Below are 18,467 nucleotides of genomic sequence, written 5' to 3' on the forward strand. Positions count from 1 at the left end.
AAACAATAAATAATTATTATTATATAAAAATAAAAGTAAATAGAAATATATACGATACAAAATGTTGGTGTTAAATTCATTTATAAATAGAGTTTTATAAACACCATAATGCTAGAAGTCATGATTGATGATGTTGCACATCCTCATTGAAGGAGACTAAAGAAATCATATGTCATTATTTCTTTTACGTAACACCTCTTTCAATGAGAATGCAACGCACCATCATCAGTCATGACTCAGAGTATTACTCGATTTAAACTCAATTTATTAAATGTTATATTTTGTATATAAATAAGCTTAATTTTACTTCAATTCATTGAACGAATTAATAAATAGACATAAACAAGTGACACAATTGTACTTGGTGGTTGAAGGAGATATAGGCAACATTAGCAAAATAGTTTAATAATAATTATATATGCTTGAATCGGAGGGAACCAAGAGCAAGACATGGTACATTTGGTAGATTTGGTTGGAAAGAACACAATCATTGGCCACCCATCAATGCTATCTATCATCCGTAGAACTTATTATGGGGCCTGCCTCATCCATCTTGGACTAGCTTCCCAATTGTACAACCCCCTAATCATACTAATTATCTATGTTTTTACGCAAATCTTTATGCCAAATGATGTTTTTGACTTTAATTACCATTCGAGTAATCCAACCATGTTACCTACTTGCTAGCCATATTTAATATTTTATGTGATGGTTTCCTTTTATTTCCTTGTTAAAGGAAAAGTTTTATTAAATGAGTACAATAAGGTAATTATTGAGATGGGTTTACACACATTACATCATATGTCACATTTAAAATAATTAACTTGAATATGCTAAATAACACAAATAAATATAAGTATAAAGCTAATGAGGTCATTGGAAGAGAATTGTGTTAAATAACAAAATATGAAGGGTAATTTTGTAAAATGGAAGGGAAGAGATGGAAAAATTCGCGTTACTAACTTTGGGGTAGGTAGTTTAAGCATGGAAAGACGACTTTAAAGATGTCTCGAGTATTTGTTTAATTTTATTTTATATTTTTAGATTGATTTTGACAAAATTGACGAAACCATTAAATAAAAAGATTCAAATTCAATAAATTTTATTGGCATAAATTCTATGATGTTATAGCAAAAATATAATATCGTGTTTTATTAAAAAAAAATAATTAAATAGAGAAAATTAGAATAATAATAGCCTACATGTATGTATACATGTATAATTGTACATATGAGGAAGATAATGAAATGGAGAGGGGGAAGCGTGAAACTACAAATCCCTTGATTTGTGCCTTCACGTGATCATTAGCCTCCAACTTGTTCTAATATAAAAATCTATTCAATTATATAATAAGTTACAATTATTATGTGTATTTTGTCATGATGCACAGTAATACTGAAACTTTTGGTGTTTTCTAAGCGTATCATACCTTCAAATGTTAAGAAATATAAAAAAGATGCTTGTAGTTGTTTTTATAATTTTAAAAATATTTATATACTTCACGACTATGAAAGTAATTATTCTATTTCTATTATTCCGCCGACTACATTAGAAACATAAATAATTTTTTTTTTTACCTGGGTATTCATGTTTTGCTCGACTAATCTCCAGGGGTATGTGACTTTTTCTTTTAATGTACCCCGATGCAAACATAGTCTATACACACTTAGAGTTGGACATTCAATACAATCAATGCAAGATTTATCTTTCAACTTTACTACTGTCTTCTAGTTAAATATTGTCTTTTAAGTCGTCACATTGATTTGAATTCCGATACTTCATATGAAACTCCAAGTGCTTTACATTGCACCATACCGCGTTAATATTTACTTGAATGAGTAATAGAATTTATATTTATGTTTGATGGAATATTTTTTTAATAATTTTTTTATATTAAAAATTATATCTAAAAAAGTTCTTATATATTTTTTTTATTTACACATTTTTTCACATTTTCATTTCTTACTTTTTTTTTTAAATATCATTTCTCATTTTTGTTTCATTTCATATTGTACTCGTTTTCCCTTTCCTTTTAAGTATTTTGACATTTTTTCTTTCTAGTTGATTAATACTAAATATAGCTAATTGATAGTTTCGAAATGAGTGGACTAAAGTTATGAAAATGATGCTACTTGGCAAAAAAAAAAAAAAAAAAAAACATATGAGTAAACATTTATTTATCTACACTATATTTTAGTGTTATGAAATCCTATCAATAAAGTAGATTTTCAAAATAACTCTGTATATTTTTTTTGAAAAATAAAAATAAGTTTTACGAATAAAATTAAAACTTGTGACTTTTAAAAAATGTGTTAGTAAAACATTTGTTTTGTTTGGAAATAATTAGTAATATAATGGAATATAAATATTTCTATTGAAATAAAAAGAAAAGAAAGTAATCTAAAATATTTATTTTTGTTTGTAATAGTAATAGAAATAGATAAAAGGAAATGATATTGTCATGCTCAAGAAAGTGGGGCTCAATCTCAAAGAAAGGGGCTCAAAAGATAACAACTCACACGCGTAAGGAGTCATTGGATGACCAAGATCGAGGGACACTAGTCCAATCGTTTAAGACCTAGATCGAGTGTGCTCACTTGGGAGCTTTTATCGATGCCTTTGTGAAACCCTCATAAGAATTCATAAGTCACTCGTTGATTATTATTCAGAAGATTCTCGTATGCCACCCAGACTATAAAGCCTCTTTCCTAATCATTGAGAGATCTTTTTGGAAGATTATAGACTCCGAGAGACCTTATCTGTAGACACTATTCATACGAGATCGTGAAAAACAAAATTAATTATACCTCTAATATCCTTGCTTACAAATATGGAAAAGAGTCTCAAATACTTGCCAAAAATTGTGGCTTTACTTTTATTTGTTAGTCTTATCTTCTCTATAAATAGGAGACTTCTCCTCTAACAAAGGCACTCACACTTATAACTCTGCACAAATGAAAACTTTATTTATTTTCTGTGTTTTGCACTTGAGGAATGAGATTGACTTAACTCACCCGCGTTTCTGATCAATTTTTTTCTCTATAGATCTCTCAAAAATTATACTTAAAGCACTTTTCCTTTGTAATAAATTTATTATTATATATTGATAACAACATATATTAAATAAAAAATTGCTATTATACTATAATATTCCAGAATTACTTAAAATATATAAAAACAATAATTAAAAAAGAAAGAAATAAAGAAGGCACTGCCAACCCAAATGAAAAGAAATAAGAACAAGGCCCATTGCCTGGGATGGACCGAGGGGATAAGGCCAAGGTCCGTGGACTAAAGCCCATGAATCTCAAATCCCTCTCACCTTCTATGCAATTTTTAGATTTCTTATTTATTTATTTTTTGATGATAGATGCAACGTGTTTTGTAACATTTTTATCAACCAATAAAAATATTTTCGAACTGAAAACAAGATATACTAAAAACGAAAATGTTATTTGAATATTCAGAAGTGACACTTATTGTGGCACTCTTATATTAATATATTATATTATGTGTTTAATTAATGTAAGAGGGTTAAAATAAGTATTACTCTTGAGTGTTTAAATAGTATTTTCTTACTAAATATACCTTATATAAAAATAAAGTATATTTAAACTATGAGTTTTGATCTCTTAAACAATATTATTTAGTTAATATGAAGCAACATTGATGTGACAACTCAAATATAATGATTATGTAGAGCTCACATATTTAATTCTTTTAATACAACAATTTAATAAGGTATCATTTGTTAAAATGAGCAAGATTCGAGTATCAAGATAAGGTTGAAATGTTTTCTGGACCAAGATATGGAATAGTCAAGATAAGGTTACGAAGCATTCCAAGATTTTTATTCTAGTTGTTTATTAAATTTTTTAAAATACACTAGATGACACAATCATCATTTTTTTTTTTTTATCTATAAAAACCAAGATATACTTATCTTAAGGGAAAAAAAATATAAGCATATCTTGAACAAGTAAGATAAGAAGTCACGTGACTTCTTTTTCAATAATCATCAGATAAGTTTAACAAACATGTTGAAAAGACCAAACATCCATGATGCTTTTATATCTCATTTTTTCTGGTCTATGTCTTGATTAGCGAACGTTACCTAAGGTGAGTCTCATATCATTATAGTAATTACTATATCAATATTGTTTAATATAAACTAAATAGTGATACTTAAATATCAAAACTCTTTAAACCATTATTTTGTTTATATATAATATATCTTGTTTTCATAAGGTGTGTTTTATTTACGGGTACACGGCCCATGGAAGAGAGAAGAGGGGCCCGGCCCATGGCAGGGCCATCACCACCGGAGCAATCCGGAGCCAGCCCCCATAAAATGGCTCAGAGGAAAGAGAGACGAAAAGAAGAAGAGCGGCAGAAGGAGAAGCGCAGCCACTCTCACCGTTGCTTTGCTCCCTTCTTCCAAGCAGCAAACCTTTGAAGAACTCTTCGGCGTTTGAGCTCTTTGGTTGTCTCGGTACCTCAGGTAATGCCGTTATACCTTTGCAAATCGAGGCCCTCTACCTTTTTAATCCGTAAAGATTTTTTTTTTCTTTAAGAGTTAATATATTCATGTCTTGAATTGGATAATTTTCGTTATGGGTTTTGTGCCGAATTTTCGGGTCAGGAGCGTGCGAGGGAAACAAGGTTTCCACTTTTCTTTATGCCATGCCCACCATCTGTTTGTAAATATTCTCACCTGAATACTTCTGACTAATTGAAGCCTTTCCTCCATATGAGTGATTAGTTATTTGTATTTGTTCTTCTGGATTAGTTTCACTGTGGAATTATGATGATTTATTAGCTGATATTCGTGAATTTTGGTGCCAATAAGCTCCACTGGTTTCAACGTCTACAGCTTGAATCATTTGATATGTGTTATGAACTGTACCTTGGCTATCCTTTTTCCCCTTTCTAAATTATTTCACTTCTATATCTGTAGTAAATTTGTGACTATCTATTTTATTTTATGTCCTAGAATGGAAATCCTTTGTACCACCCATAACTCTTTTTCGTTTCGGTCTGTCAATTTTCTTTTATTTATTTATTTATACTAATTCTGAAAGAAATCTGTTGGAATAACTCATCAAACTCTGTTTTATGCAGAGATTGAGTCTCTTAGTTAAAACCCAATTTGATTGTCAATGGGGATTGGGTTAACTCTAGGTGGCTTAGTCCAGTTAGGACTGTTGTCTATAAATAGGCAGCGGATTGTTATGTTGCCCGCGTTGGGCAACATAAGGTTTGCCTGATGCGGGCAAAATCAGAGCGGGGGGCGGGGGAGCTCGAGCGCAGGCAACAGATCATTGCCCCAAATAGACATTCTTAGTTCAATTGTTGACTGGACCACATCTAGAGATTAGATGTGTCGTCAGAATTTGACCAACTACTTATTTAAAGGTTGTGTTCCAAGTGTTTCATAGATAGATAACTGTTTAGTCAGAATTTAACCAACCAATTATCTAGACTTGTGATGATTCAAAGCTTTTTTAGTTTATCCATTTAAAATTGAGACATTGAGGGTTTTGCACTTCTATGACAAAAACTATGGTATTTGGGATTTTTCTATTGTTGTTGTGAGATTATGAATGTAAACATTAAAGTCAAACTATATTAAATTAGCTGCATCTTATTTTATCTTGATTTTTTTATTGCTGTGTGCAATCAGCTCTTATCAAATTCTATTTGAGATCCGAACATGTGGCATGAGAGTGGTTTTATCAAGTGTTACCTAAGCTGATTTACCTAACAATTGGTATCAAAGCGAAGAGGTTACTAGAAATGGTGATTATATAGAGATATGGTTAAGCGGTGACTGTGATGAGAGGTAGATGATCAAGGCCAGAACTTTGATCGATTTGACAATTTCTTTCAAAATATCAAATCCATTTTGCAACTATCACAAGAAATGTCTCTCTTTCTCTCTGTCTCTCTCTCTCAAACGCCAACCCTCAAGCCCTAAACCCTAAGTACTTGCCACCACTGCCCATACTGGCCCTTGCTGCTTCATGAGGTCTCTCTCACTCACGGTGCCTCCCCCCCCCCCCCCCCCCCCCCCCTCTCTCTCTCTCTCTCTCGTGCATGCTGCCTGCTGCTGTCTCTTGATTGATCTCTCTCTCGCTCAATCTCACTGTGTCTCGATTTCACTGCAAGCAAACAAAGCCCCAAAATTGGTTTCACTTTCTCACTATATCAAGTCTCTCAATCTGACAGCCTCACTTTCACCATTCACAAACCACTTCAACACAGTCGATCCCTGTTCCAAGATCGATTGTAAGTGACAACAACCCCCCTTCCCCTTATGATAGTTGCAAGGGTTTTCCCATTTTTCTATGCAAAACTTGGTTTTTGAGGGTTTTTCAGTTTTCAACAAAAAAAAAAGAAGCTTTGGTTTAGTGGATTATCCCATTGTTGTTGGATCGTCGATGATTGACACCAGACCACATTAATTTTTTGGTCTTATTTTCTCTTGATTTCTGTATTACTGTTAACAAGTTTTACTAGCAATCCTAACATGTGGCATTGTCATGACCCTAGGGTAGGATTTTAATTGAGTGGCATTTACTTTGTATAAGCCGTTAGGGGCTAACTATCTGAAATTGTATAAACAGCTAGTGGTTTGGCTGTTATGTTAGTTAGGTGGGTGATTGTACTAGGGGCTCTATAAAGAGACCTACACAGGAGTAAGGAGGATTATCATGGAGAATAATAAAGAAGTTTTTTTCCTCAATTCTGTCTCTCTCTCTCTCTCTCTCTCTCTCTCTCTCTCTCTCGTTCTCTCTTCTCCCTCCCTCACTCTATCTGTTTTCCTACAGTCGTTTCTTTCTTGGAATTCAATTGGAATTCCCTCAATTGTCCAGCCCATAATCTGAGGGCTTGACAGGCATGAGAGCAATCCCATCAAAATCTGTATTGTTTTCATTATGGTTGAATTGTCCTTGCCTTCCCTGCCTGTTATCTGTCAAGGTGGTGGGTTTTCATCACTTTTATTCTCCTAGTACAGGAATGGTTGGGCTATCTCTTGGGGAAAAGCATTTCATACAGGGCGGCATTGCTCAAGACCTGCGTTCTGATGGCCGAAACCGACTAACATTTCGTCCCATTTCTGTTGAAACTGGAGTTATTCCTCAGGTCAAGTATGTTCCCACGAAAAGGAGTTCATTTTTTTCCATTGCTCAAGTTTTGGCTAGTCATTTCTATCTGGATAAAGAAGAACTTGTAGGTTTGTTTTTTCCATTTTACCTTTTGCTTTTCATACTGAATACTAGCTTATTTTGGGTTCACTGCAGGCCAATGGTTCTGCGAGGGTGCAGATTGGTGCAACAGATGTTATTGCAAGCGTGAAGGTATGTCTATCTGCCCTGGTTTCTAATGACGTAGACTGTTCTTTAGTTTGTAATAAAAAATTTAGGTAGGATTTGTCAGTTTGCTGCGTAATAATTCAATAAATTGCAGGCTGAACTTGGAAAACCAAGCGCATTGCAACCTGACAAAGGCAAAGTTTCCATATATGTTGATTGCAGCCCCACAGCAGCACCAATTTTTGAGGTTTCTTTTACCTTGATTCATTTGCTATCCGATTATTCATGCTTCCATTGAGTTTTCATGATCTATCATTTGGCTTCATTTCATTTTAATTGAAACTTTAAGTAGGATATTGATAGATGCTGTTCTGAAGTCTAGATAAAAACTTTTTCTGCACTTGAGGAAATTGTACTCTTTAAAATTTTCTCTCTCCATATTGGAGGACAACATAAAATCCAAAATGTTCTTGGAGTGTTTGTGGCTTGACATAGCATGTACATTTTCACAGTTACATTGGCAGGAAATTAGTAGACATCTCAAATTTCACATATTCTTACAACACCATCCCTCTCAAGCAAAATGCTAAAATAGTCATATAGACATTTGTTGGGTTTCTGAAAATAATTTGTATGTATGACCTGGTAAAGTATCTCAAACTGGTACCAGGAACTAAATTTAGAGTTATACTGTAACTACTAACAACAAATTACTTTGACATGATGTTGCTATTACTAGATGGAGTTGGTGCCTTAAGATTTGTTCCTTACGACTATGGTGCTTTGATAGTCTGGGAAGCGAAATCATAATAGTTTCCTTTTGGTGATTATATGATAAATCTGCCTTTTTACATGGTTTTTCATGTTATGTAAGGTACTGAATAAAAAGAGTCTCGTGTGTCTCATTTGCTCAGGGCTGGGGAGGTGAAGAGTTGTCAGCAGAATTGTCATTGGCTCTTCAGCGATGTCTTTTAGGTGGCAAAAGTGGAGCAGGTATTATCAAGAAAGCAATTGTCAAAAAGTTATTTGACACAACTCTAATTCTGGGAAAATAATACACGCATATCAAGCATAATCATTTGCAGCCTTTGCTTCATTAAAGTTCTTAACATGGTTGTATAAATGAAATATTGTGTCAGGAGCTGGAATTGATCTCTCGTCCCTCTCAATTATTGAAGGAAAGATTTGTTGGGATCTCTATATTGATGGCTTAGTCGTTAGCCAAGATGGAAATATTCTAGATGCCTTGGGTGCTGCCATCAAGGTATTTTATTTGTGTTCGTTACTTATCTGCAGCATGTGAAGGAAGTACTAGGTTGAAGATGACTGTTTTGGCTTTGGATGGAGCATAAATTGATGAATTATACTATAATGGAAAATAACTAAATAAGTTACTCAATTTGGAGGTTGTTGAGCTTGATTAGCAAACTAGTAGCTCGGCTTAATTGTCTACCAGTTATCCTAACTACATGAAAAAACATTCCATGGGAGATGGGTTAAGGTTAATGTGAGTGAAAGTTAAGTAGCTTAAGAAATAGATGAGTGAAACTATTGAGATGATGTCCTCGGCCCTACTGATATATGTTCGAAAATAACTAAAAAAACGAGTCTTGCTCTCAGACTCCTGCGAACCTGATAACATGCTTATTTGTAAGTGATTGATTATTAACAAGTGCAATAGACTCTACCTCATCAGTTGTAAAGCCATTTCTATGCCATAGATCCTTGGTATTTTTGTTACCTTGCTATTACTTTTCCTTCTACTACTTCTGCCCAGTTATTATTATTTTCTCTCGACTCAGCAATAGAATTAGATTTTAGCTGATGGGTATTGCATTCTCAGGCTGCTTTGAGCAATACTGGGATCCCTAAAGTCAATTTTACTGCCAATTCTGCTTCTGATGAACAGCCAGAGGTCGATGTAAGTGATGAGGAATTTTTACAGTTCGACACATCTGGGGTCCCTGTAATAGTTACACTAACAAAGGTAACATGGTTTGTTTTCAATTTGTTTTATTGTACCGTCTCCAGAAGCTGTATCCGTTTTTACATCCTTTACTTGCTCTAGGTGGGTAGACACTACATTGTTGATGCAACATCAGAAGAGGAATCCCAAATGAGCTCTGCTGTCTCTGTTTCTATAAATAGGCAAGGGCATATATGCGGGCTGACTAAACGTGGTGGTGCAGGCCTAGACCCGAGTGTCATTCTCGACATGGTATCTGTCGGTAAACATGTAAGCGAGCAGCTGATAAACAAATTGGATTCTGAGATATCTGCAGCAGAAGCTTGTGAAGAGGAATCATGACATCGTTAGCTTCAGGGACTTCATACTTATGCAGAAAGTTGTAAGCTAAATTCCATGGTTTGTTTCAAGCTAAGCTAATTGATTTGCATGATGCTTATTAGGCCTGCTAGTTCCATGATTTAGTGTTGAAGACATGGAGCAACCTTAGTAGCAGTAATTTCATAGATTTGAGAGTTTTGTTCTCATCTCTAATGCATTGGACATGATCAGTAACTGAGGCATTGACGACCTAGTCTGTGCTTTGACAACATGTCCAGATTGAGTCCCGGAACCATGCTCTGTTCTTCTCATATGCTTTAGACCTTGCCTCCTTGGATTCATAAACCATATGCTGTTTGACCCATTGATCGGTTCAGCAGCTACGCAGGCTGCCCCACCGATGGCTTTTGCGTCCAGTTTACCAAAACAAGAAGACATGGAGGCTTCTCATACTGTAGGCACAAAATATGGCAGTTTCCTTTGTTAGCACAAACTACATATCCCAACAGCAGTAGACACCATGGTTTACCCAAACACAGAGTTATGCCAGAGAGAGTAGATGATCTTCATCATGCTCTGCAAAACCTTGGTGAAGTTAAATCTTCATTACAACTATGATGTGATATATGCGATGTAACTAGAATTTAAGCTCCGCATATAGCAATCTAGCATGCCAGAAACAACTTATGCTATCCTCCCACTTCAAACAGAATAAAAATCTAACACAGATGTTCAGTTTTCTGCACTCTTAAAGCTATAATTTGCCACAAACTATTGGTAGTTTTACAATAAAAATGCAACATATCAACCCTTTATCTTAGTGTGGGGTTGGTTACATGCCAGTCATTTTTATCTATAAATTTTCATGGAATGAAGAGCCTGCGCAGGGGCAGATCTAAGGGAGAGCTGAATTGGGCTTAGTCTCAGCCTAGACATCAAAAAATATATATATGCACCCACCCTTTCCAGCTCTTTGCCCTCTGCTCCCCCCACGCAGCCCACTTCCCACCTACTACCTTGGATCCACTCTTGAGCCTGCCATCACCCACTTCCATAAGCATGACGATGAGGAGATGTGTCCCAAATCATAACAATTGCAACCACCCCAACCCCCAAAACCGCCGCCAGAAACCTGTGAGGAGGCCTATCCATGGAAACCTCACCCTTCGGGTAGTAGTAACCCTTGAAGAGCAAATGGTTAACAGAGATGTAGACGAAAACTCCACAAGTTAGGCTCATAAACATGGCATAGATCCAGGCCCCAGCAACTCCTGGAGTGGCGGCATCCATTACTATCCCTATGGCCACACCAACAGGCGTGGAGATGGCGAAGGCAAAAGCATAGGCAATGCATGAGAAGAGAGGGTTTTCAGGGATAGTTCTGAGAAGGGTCATTCCCATTGACATGGCGGCAAAAGCTTTATGCAGAGTGACTGTCCAGAGGGCTCTCCAGGCTCTGGGTTTTGCATCGGCCATGCCAATGCCAATGCCAATGCCAATGCCTTCAAATATGGCGTGGAAACACAGAGCGATTAGCAAAAGCACACTGTCCCCAAAGGAGATGGCACTGAAGAGCAGTAGTAGGTTACTTGTTGGATGATCAACCTGTTTAAAGCATGGATGATAGATTTGGGGTAATATTAAATATATGGGTCTTATAGAAATGAACAATAATTTAAAGTTCATATTACTGACTTCACATGAGCATGTAAAAGGTTGGTTTGTTATATTAGTACAAACAAGACTAGTATGATGGTTAATTTAAGATTGAATGGTGATACATAATCTTACAAAATAATCCTAATTATTAGTCTTATTTTATAAAATATCTAATACACCCACCCTTGCATTGCATGGGTTTCAAAAATCGTAAAAATTACTAAAATCAAAGTAAAGATATATTAAACATTTTATGATAATTTACATAAAATTATCAATTGAGGTTACTGCTTTGTATTGTGGAGCTCCAAAAATTAGATGAGTGGAGCTAATAATCATTTCTTCTCACCTGAATATCTGGTTGGGAGGGTCCTGCGCCGCTGCTAGATTCTCTCTGCTGGAGAACGCCTGCAAGTAAATAAAAGAAAGACATATGAGAGAGAGAGAGAGAGAGAGAGAGAGTTAAGTACAACACCTGATGGCCTCTCACTTCCATGATCATTGCCTCTCCGTCTGCGATAAGCATAGAGAACAATACAATCTGACAACATGGCGAGCAAATATCCAAAGCTCGCCAGCATGAAGGCGAAAGGGTAGTCTTTATCAATCAAGCTATCGAAATTCTCATCCGAATCGCTCAGGAACTGCATCAGAGCAGTGCCCAGAAACACGCCGCCGGCGAACTGCGACCCGAGGAGAATAAAGCCGTCGTTCCACTTCACCAAGTAAGGGGAGACTCCGGCGAGGAAAGTGGCCACGAAAACGATGACCAAGCACCAGACTTTGACGAGAACAAGAGGCTTGGATCTGAGGTCCGGTGGCTCGGTTGGTGGCAAGTCGGCGTCGCCTCCGTCGTGGGCGGTGGCGGCTAGTAGGAGGAGCGGCTGTGGAAGCATCATCGGCGTTGGTGGAAGGCCGTGGCGGTTGGCCGTGAAATAAATGCATGCGTTTGTTCTGTTTGGGATGAAATCGAAATGGCGAAACAATGTACAGAAGAACTCTGTTTGTATTATATATTAATATATAAATAAATAGTTTTGTGGGCCACGACATTAATTTATTTTTCTTAAATTATTTGAAAATTAATTCTATTAAACATGTCCTTTAAATAATAAATAATAATTATATTTTTATACGAAACTCACAATATGCATTTTCGCAATTTCTTTGCAAAAACAACATTTTTGAAAGTGTTGGATATGTTGTTTTATCCTCGAAATTATGTTAATGCTTCAATAAATAAATACAAAAAAAGAAAATACTGCTCCAATCAGGCAAATCAGCCCAAAAAATATATTTTTATTTATCTATTTTTACTTCTCCCCAGATGTTCCAAACACAGCCTAAGGGCTTGAATAATTCAACAGGCTTGCGTTTGGATGTTAGTGATTTTAGTAATATCTGGCACTTTAGTATGCCCTGCATGCACGGAGGGCAGTCCAGAGGTTGTCGCTGTCCTTTGTCCCAATTTGGGTAGGGTTCCCCATCAGTGTTCCCCACAAACCCCATTGTTGAGTTCTTTCACCCTTGCCAAACGCTTAACTATTCATTCCAACAATTTCACCCAAGTTTTGTTGTATAACTCAAATTGTTAAGAGTGGCCAAATTTCAAGATAAGAAGAATATTAAGGTACATATGTAGTTATATACAAAAAGAGAGAATAAAAAAAATAAAGAGACCATACATAACAAGATTGGAATGATATCTATTGAAAATAAAATTCATAAGTCAACATTAAAAAGATTTGGATGTGTAAAGAAACTATAGCGAGTTGATCAAATAGAGAGAATTTGTAACAAACTAAGGAGAGGAAGACCAAGAAAAACATAGTGAAAAACTCTTAAGCACGATAGATGGAGATTTAGAATTTCTTGGAGTCGATCCCATCTAGTTGGATTAAGCACTGAGATTGTTATCGATGTTTTGGACCAATTACGCAAAGGGTTACCCAACATTCAACTGCTTAGGACTGGGTGAAAGAAACAATGATACCACCAACATAATGGATTAAAATCAAAACTGTGATTCACAAAGAACATTTGAAGCTGTGTCAAAATTTAGCAGGCATGCTTGGCACAGCCAAGACAAGACCAACAAACAGTCTTCGGCATGATGCAGGAAACTAGATTTCACTAACCTAACATCGTCCAGCTGCACATCATCGAAAAATTTATGGTGGTTGAAAATTGTCGGTACGATCTCATTTCGTTCCCATTTGACTCCCAAGTTCACTGTAGTCTCGTATCTCCTTGGTTTTGTTCGAGTCAACGACGCCAGAAATGGCTCTGCTGCTTCTGCTCAATCACCCGCCTGCATGTTACAACAATGCCATGTACAGTAAATAAGCTCCTGTGAACCTTGTGTTCTATGAAGTACCTTAAAATTGATCCAAGTAAAATGCTTTCACAGAATATGAAGTGGAAAGCAAGCAAGCAAGAAGCAAAGACAGTCAATTGTACAGTTTGAAGATGTTCTTAACCTGAAAGAGAATTAAGAAAGAGACCTGTTCTTTTGTTGGAAGTAAGAAAAAGGCGATAGTAGATGTATACTTCATTGTGTACCAGTAAGTAAATAGAACTGATAAATACCTCTGATGTTCTTTAGAACGCTGGATGAATTCACTTGCAATATCTCGTCCTTGATAAGAGGCCAATACTGGTCTTATATCAGCTGGTCTGTTGCGAGCAACATCTGTGTCAGACAAGATAACAATTATTATTCAGCAGATCCCACAGATATCCAGCATAATACTTTCCAGGGACAAAACGTAACTCCCTCCTTCCCCCCGCGCGCCCCACACACACACACACACAAACATGCAAACTCACACTCAAGAAATGGTATAAGGTCCACAATTGCTGTATCATCTGCTTCAAGTTTCCAGGGTTTTACAGGAACACAGTTTTCTGGCTGAAGGCTGGATTCTAATGCATGTCCACTCACGTAGAGAATTCTTGAAGGTTCTCTGTTAAGCTTCGAAAGATCCTGCCAGCCAGAAGTGCTATTATATAGATTGTAACAACTTACGAGCAGTTAAAGTAGCAAAAATCTCAGTTAACTGATGCTATACAGTTAAAGCAGTAAAAAATCCACGCAAGTAGAATATATAACTAGGTACTGTAAACCATCAAATAGCAATTCCACATACTTTGAAGGAATTGCAGATCAATACTCCATCAGTATTTGGCCATTGGCCCATTACAATATGTCCTCAATTAATCATATTGAACATAAAAAGACTAAAAAGTTCCAGCTAAGAGAGTTCTAGTAGTCATCTCATTGTTCAGAACAAATAGCTAAAATGGGAAATCAAGGTGCAAAGAGAAAAATAGTAAAAACAATATCAGACTACACATTGGCCAAACATGTCAACATCAACAGTTGAGTAATACAGATCAGGGACGATTGTAAATGCCTACCAAGGTTCATCCAATCCTACTTACCCTGTAATGCTTTCCATCTCGATAATTTGTTGCACTTCTAGACAATCTGTACCTTACACACCCCTTGGTATCAAGCCTTTCAAGGACAGGGTCAACATACTATGAAAAATCAAAAGAAAAAGAGATTGACATGAAATGAATGAATGAAAGGTTAAAATGAATATTTATGAAACCTATTGATGGCCACAATTGATAAATAAAACTTCCAAAGGAATAAGCACAGAACAAATACCATACTAGGCTGGTCTGAATACACAACAATCTCATAAAATTGAGCTAGGTGTTCAAGAAAAGCATCCACTCCAGGTCGTTTGAAAGTCCTCCACCCTCGATCACGCTGTGCATTAAGAAAAATACAGTCACTGAGTTAACAAATTATCCATCAACTTTGACTAGACATTTTTATATGAAGCATCAATTTAAAAAAATGCGAAAGCTACACAAGAATGTGCCTTAAAGAGGGAGATAAGAGTACAACATGGGCTGACGAGACTAATGCCAACTTATCTTAGAAATTAAAGAGGAAGATAAATATGCAATATGAGAATAATTGCTAACAAGCATTATTTCAGCAGAAAGGCATACCTTCCAATCAGAATAAACTAAGGTTTCATTAAGATCCAGCACAAGAGTAAATACATGCTGCTCCAAGGGATGCAAATCTGGCAGAAGCTTCTCCGACATAGGTTCAGCAAAACCCTGTTACCAAGTTAAGAGAAAATGGAAAAATTAAGCATCAAAAGAGAGGATAGTACAACACTAGAAATATAGCTTATTTTGGAGTATAGTATGCACCCGAACTTGTTCTTCAATTTTACTCCTGAGATCCAAGTAAAGCTCAATAGCTTTACTAGGGACTGCAAATTCAGAAAAGAAAAAGAATAAATGAAACGGTTGATCTTATAAAAACAAAGAACAAGAATGGCAACGATAGTAGGAAATACATAGTTTTATCCATTGACAGTTGAAGAACCAGTAGAAGTGTATGAATAAGGAAAGCATTAAAAAGGAAAGAAATTCGAATGATTTGAACTCTTAAGGGGATTTAAAAAAAAAAAAACTTATTTGATAACAAACATAAGAAGGGAAGGTACTCTTTTGTGATGACAGGCAAGGACAAATTAGTTGACAGGAAAATCATGATTAGCCGCAGAAAGACAAGTTCATCCAATAAATGTCATGAGAAATAACAAAGGAGGAAGCACGAGCAAAATGACTAATTAGAGTAGAAATCAGGAGACAGTTCCAGGGTTCAGGCATTCACCAGTCATCGCAGTGGTATAAAGAAGACTTTGAAACTTCTGCAAAAAGGACAAATGAGAGAGAAAAAGAAACATTAGTAGTGAAATTTAAAAAAAAAAAATTCTAAAAGGAATGCTGATTTTACAATCACAGAAAAATTTGGACCAAAACTACAGATGCCTAAGTGGATTGTTTTACTAAATAGCCTTTTAATGCTTGTCTAGGTATGCTCTAAGTATTTTCATTTTAGTTTGTATTGTTTTTGGAACTAAGAACAATGAGAATGAAACATTATCGTTTTTTATGCAATTTTTATTGTTAGATGAGAACATCCAAAAACTGCCCCTGGTCACTTTTTTCTTTCAGAATCAGAAAAACAATTTTAGGTAATCTGGAAAATAAGGATACCAGTACAACTATTTATACTTCTTCATGCAGCCTATTTTCAGAATGGTCACAAAAACACATTTTTTTTACAAGACAAACAAAAAAAGAAAAAGAAAAAAGTTTGCTTATCTATATCAGTTTATCAACATCAAAATGACCTTTAAAAGACAATGACCATTTCAATTAAAGCATAAAGACAATAAGAATTTTGGTAAGATCATAGAGTATGAAGTATCATTTGCATGTACAGGCATCACCTTGTAAAATAAATAAAGATCTCTAGAACACTTGAGAATTGATACGTGGCCGATGGTCCGACTACCTGAAAAGTACCATTTGAGATACATGTTTTTCTTTTGCAAGAATCATGTATCTTGTAGATGTTCACTACTGTACTGAAACATGTTACACATGGCTCCATCAGTAAAGCCATGCCTTACATTAGTTTTGGTTTAAACAGATCACATGAGGGGACTTTAATGCAGTTAAGAACAATAACACCAGTAGTAATTTTTTCATGTGTATGGAAGAATACCACAAACATGTACTTCCCTGTGATAATTAAGATGGAAAAGTAATGTCACACTTACATCAAAAGTGGATGGATTATCTCCAATAGCATGATTAACAGAGTCTCGGAAAGCCTTTGACTTCTTGTCCACTTCTTCTAAGGTGTATGCTGCACATATCAGTTCCATTAACATTTTTTGAAAGGCAACCACTGAAAGACATAATATCTCATATGAGTTCTTAAAAGCAAAATGATAATACTCCTCTGTCACTTGCAATTGCCCTTGACTCAGTACCAAGACAGGCCACTTTATATTCTACCACATATGCATTCTTCTGTGTTTAGCATTGGCACTTTTCACTAACCTACTATTTGGTAGCAAAATTACCTAATAATAGGACCAAACCCCATATTGGTCACTGTTTAAGACTTGTTTTTCAGAACTGGAAAAAATAATAAGACAAGGATAAACCCCATATTGGTGATATTCAGTTCCAGAAACTTTTTTTTTTTTTTTTCTAATAAACTTTCTCAAAAGATTGCAATTTCACGTGGAAAAGAATGAGGGCTTATTTTCACCGTTCATTTTCGTGCAAAAATGACACAATAGGAACGATCGTCTTTTTAAACTTTTAATCTGTTTTCAGTTAGGAAACAACAAATAGAAAATGCAGAACCATAAGGTCCATAGCCATAAGGTTGCTGTGAATCCTCCGCACATCAGCCTACACAATTGATCAAACCATCACATCAGCGAAGCTTCCCACAAAACAAGACTCCTGGTTTCTTTTGCTTCGATCTCGGCCTAGTTCATAAGTTCCACAACTATCACATTCCAAGTACTAAAATTCCAGGTCAGAAGAAAGCCACAATTCTTTATCTTGAAGATACTGACCTTACCCTAGCATTTCTTAAAGAGAGTACAAAAATTAGCTCAACATGACCATAAAAACAAACGAACCGTAAGTGGCGTAGCCGGCAGCGACCGAAGCTCCAGTGAGGGCACCGACGAGGCCGAACTTGAGAAGATTCCACGGCTTCTTGGCGGGAGGAGCTGGGGGATCCTGGTCGTTGATCAGAGTCGCGGAAGGAGAAGCAATGGCTTGTTTGGTAGGGTTTGCGGAGACGTTGGCGGTGCTGCTACACAAGGTTCGAAAGGTGTAGGAAATGGATCGAGATCGACAGAGGCGAAGCATGTTGTTCGATTTGCAAAGAGATTTGAAGAAGGAAACAAACTAATTAGGGTTTTGCAGAGGTTTCTTTGATCGTGAGAAGATCCAAGCTTGGTGATTCGCTGATACAAGCACACGTGTAATGTAAAACGAACAAAAATCAGCCAAAGGAGGCCCCTTTCTTTTATTCCTTTCTCCCGTTTCGATTTATCCAAAGTAATTGTAATTGAATGGAAGTGATTGAATTTATTGATTAAGTTTTATTTTTTTTTTATATATCAATTTAGTTCAATTAATTTATTTTTTAAAAGTTCAAACTTTGAATCTCAATTCAATTGTTTAGATGAAATAATTGAATTACCTGAATCGATCGAATGTTTTGATATTTATAAAATAGTATTATTTTTTTAATTTTATATAATTTTTATTAATTATTTTTTAATTTAATT

The 18,467-nt window shown here is 35.8% G+C and overlaps 3 protein-coding genes across 4 annotated transcripts; 1 reads left to right on the forward strand and 2 right to left on the reverse strand.

Annotated features, from left to right (window-relative positions):
* Nucleotides 1–4,310: 4,310 nt before the first annotated feature.
* Nucleotides 4,311–9,914, forward strand: LOC127792066 (uncharacterized). The gene is made up of 8 exons (XM_052322390.1): nucleotides 4,311–4,501; nucleotides 7,019–7,146; nucleotides 7,305–7,361; nucleotides 7,471–7,563; nucleotides 8,231–8,309; nucleotides 8,456–8,580; nucleotides 9,160–9,303; nucleotides 9,385–9,914. The coding sequence occupies exons 2-8, from the start codon at nucleotides 7,021–7,023 to the stop codon at nucleotides 9,622–9,624; spliced, it is 864 nt and encodes a 287-aa protein (XP_052178350.1). The 5' UTR covers nucleotides 4,311–4,501; nucleotides 7,019–7,020; the 3' UTR covers nucleotides 9,625–9,914.
* Nucleotides 9,915–10,193: 279 nt separating this feature from the next.
* Nucleotides 10,194–12,272, reverse strand: LOC127792065 (zinc transporter 11-like). Of its 2 annotated transcripts, none has more exons than XM_052322387.1 (3): nucleotides 11,738–12,272; nucleotides 11,612–11,670; nucleotides 10,194–11,208 (listed from the first exon to the last, which is right to left on the reverse strand). In XM_052322387.1, exons 1-3 carry the CDS (start codon nucleotides 12,159–12,161, stop codon nucleotides 10,645–10,647), a joined length of 1,047 nt encoding a protein of 348 aa, XP_052178347.1. In that variant the 5' UTR covers nucleotides 12,162–12,272; the 3' UTR covers nucleotides 10,194–10,644. The 2 variants fall into 2 exon arrangements, with proteins under 2 accessions (XP_052178347.1, XP_052178349.1); XM_052322389.1 differs by having other exon boundaries at nucleotides 11,753–12,271.
* Nucleotides 12,273–13,237: 965 nt separating this feature from the next.
* LOC127792064 (mitochondrial import inner membrane translocase subunit TIM50-like) lies at nucleotides 13,238–18,200 on the reverse strand. The gene is made up of 10 exons (XM_052322386.1): nucleotides 17,808–18,200; nucleotides 16,926–17,014; nucleotides 15,971–16,007; nucleotides 15,502–15,563; nucleotides 15,292–15,405; nucleotides 14,939–15,043; nucleotides 14,707–14,805; nucleotides 14,092–14,248; nucleotides 13,852–13,954; nucleotides 13,238–13,573 (listed from the first exon to the last, which is right to left on the reverse strand). The coding sequence occupies exons 1-10, from the start codon at nucleotides 18,040–18,042 to the stop codon at nucleotides 13,528–13,530; spliced, it is 1,047 nt and encodes a 348-aa protein (XP_052178346.1). The 5' UTR covers nucleotides 18,043–18,200; the 3' UTR covers nucleotides 13,238–13,527.
* Between the last annotated feature and the right edge of the window lie 267 nt (nucleotides 18,201–18,467).

This window comes from Diospyros lotus, chromosome 15 (assembly GCF_014633365.1).
Source record: "Diospyros lotus cultivar Yz01 chromosome 15, ASM1463336v1, whole genome shotgun sequence".
Classification (NCBI taxonomy): domain Eukaryota; kingdom Viridiplantae; phylum Streptophyta; class Magnoliopsida; order Ericales; family Ebenaceae; genus Diospyros; species Diospyros lotus.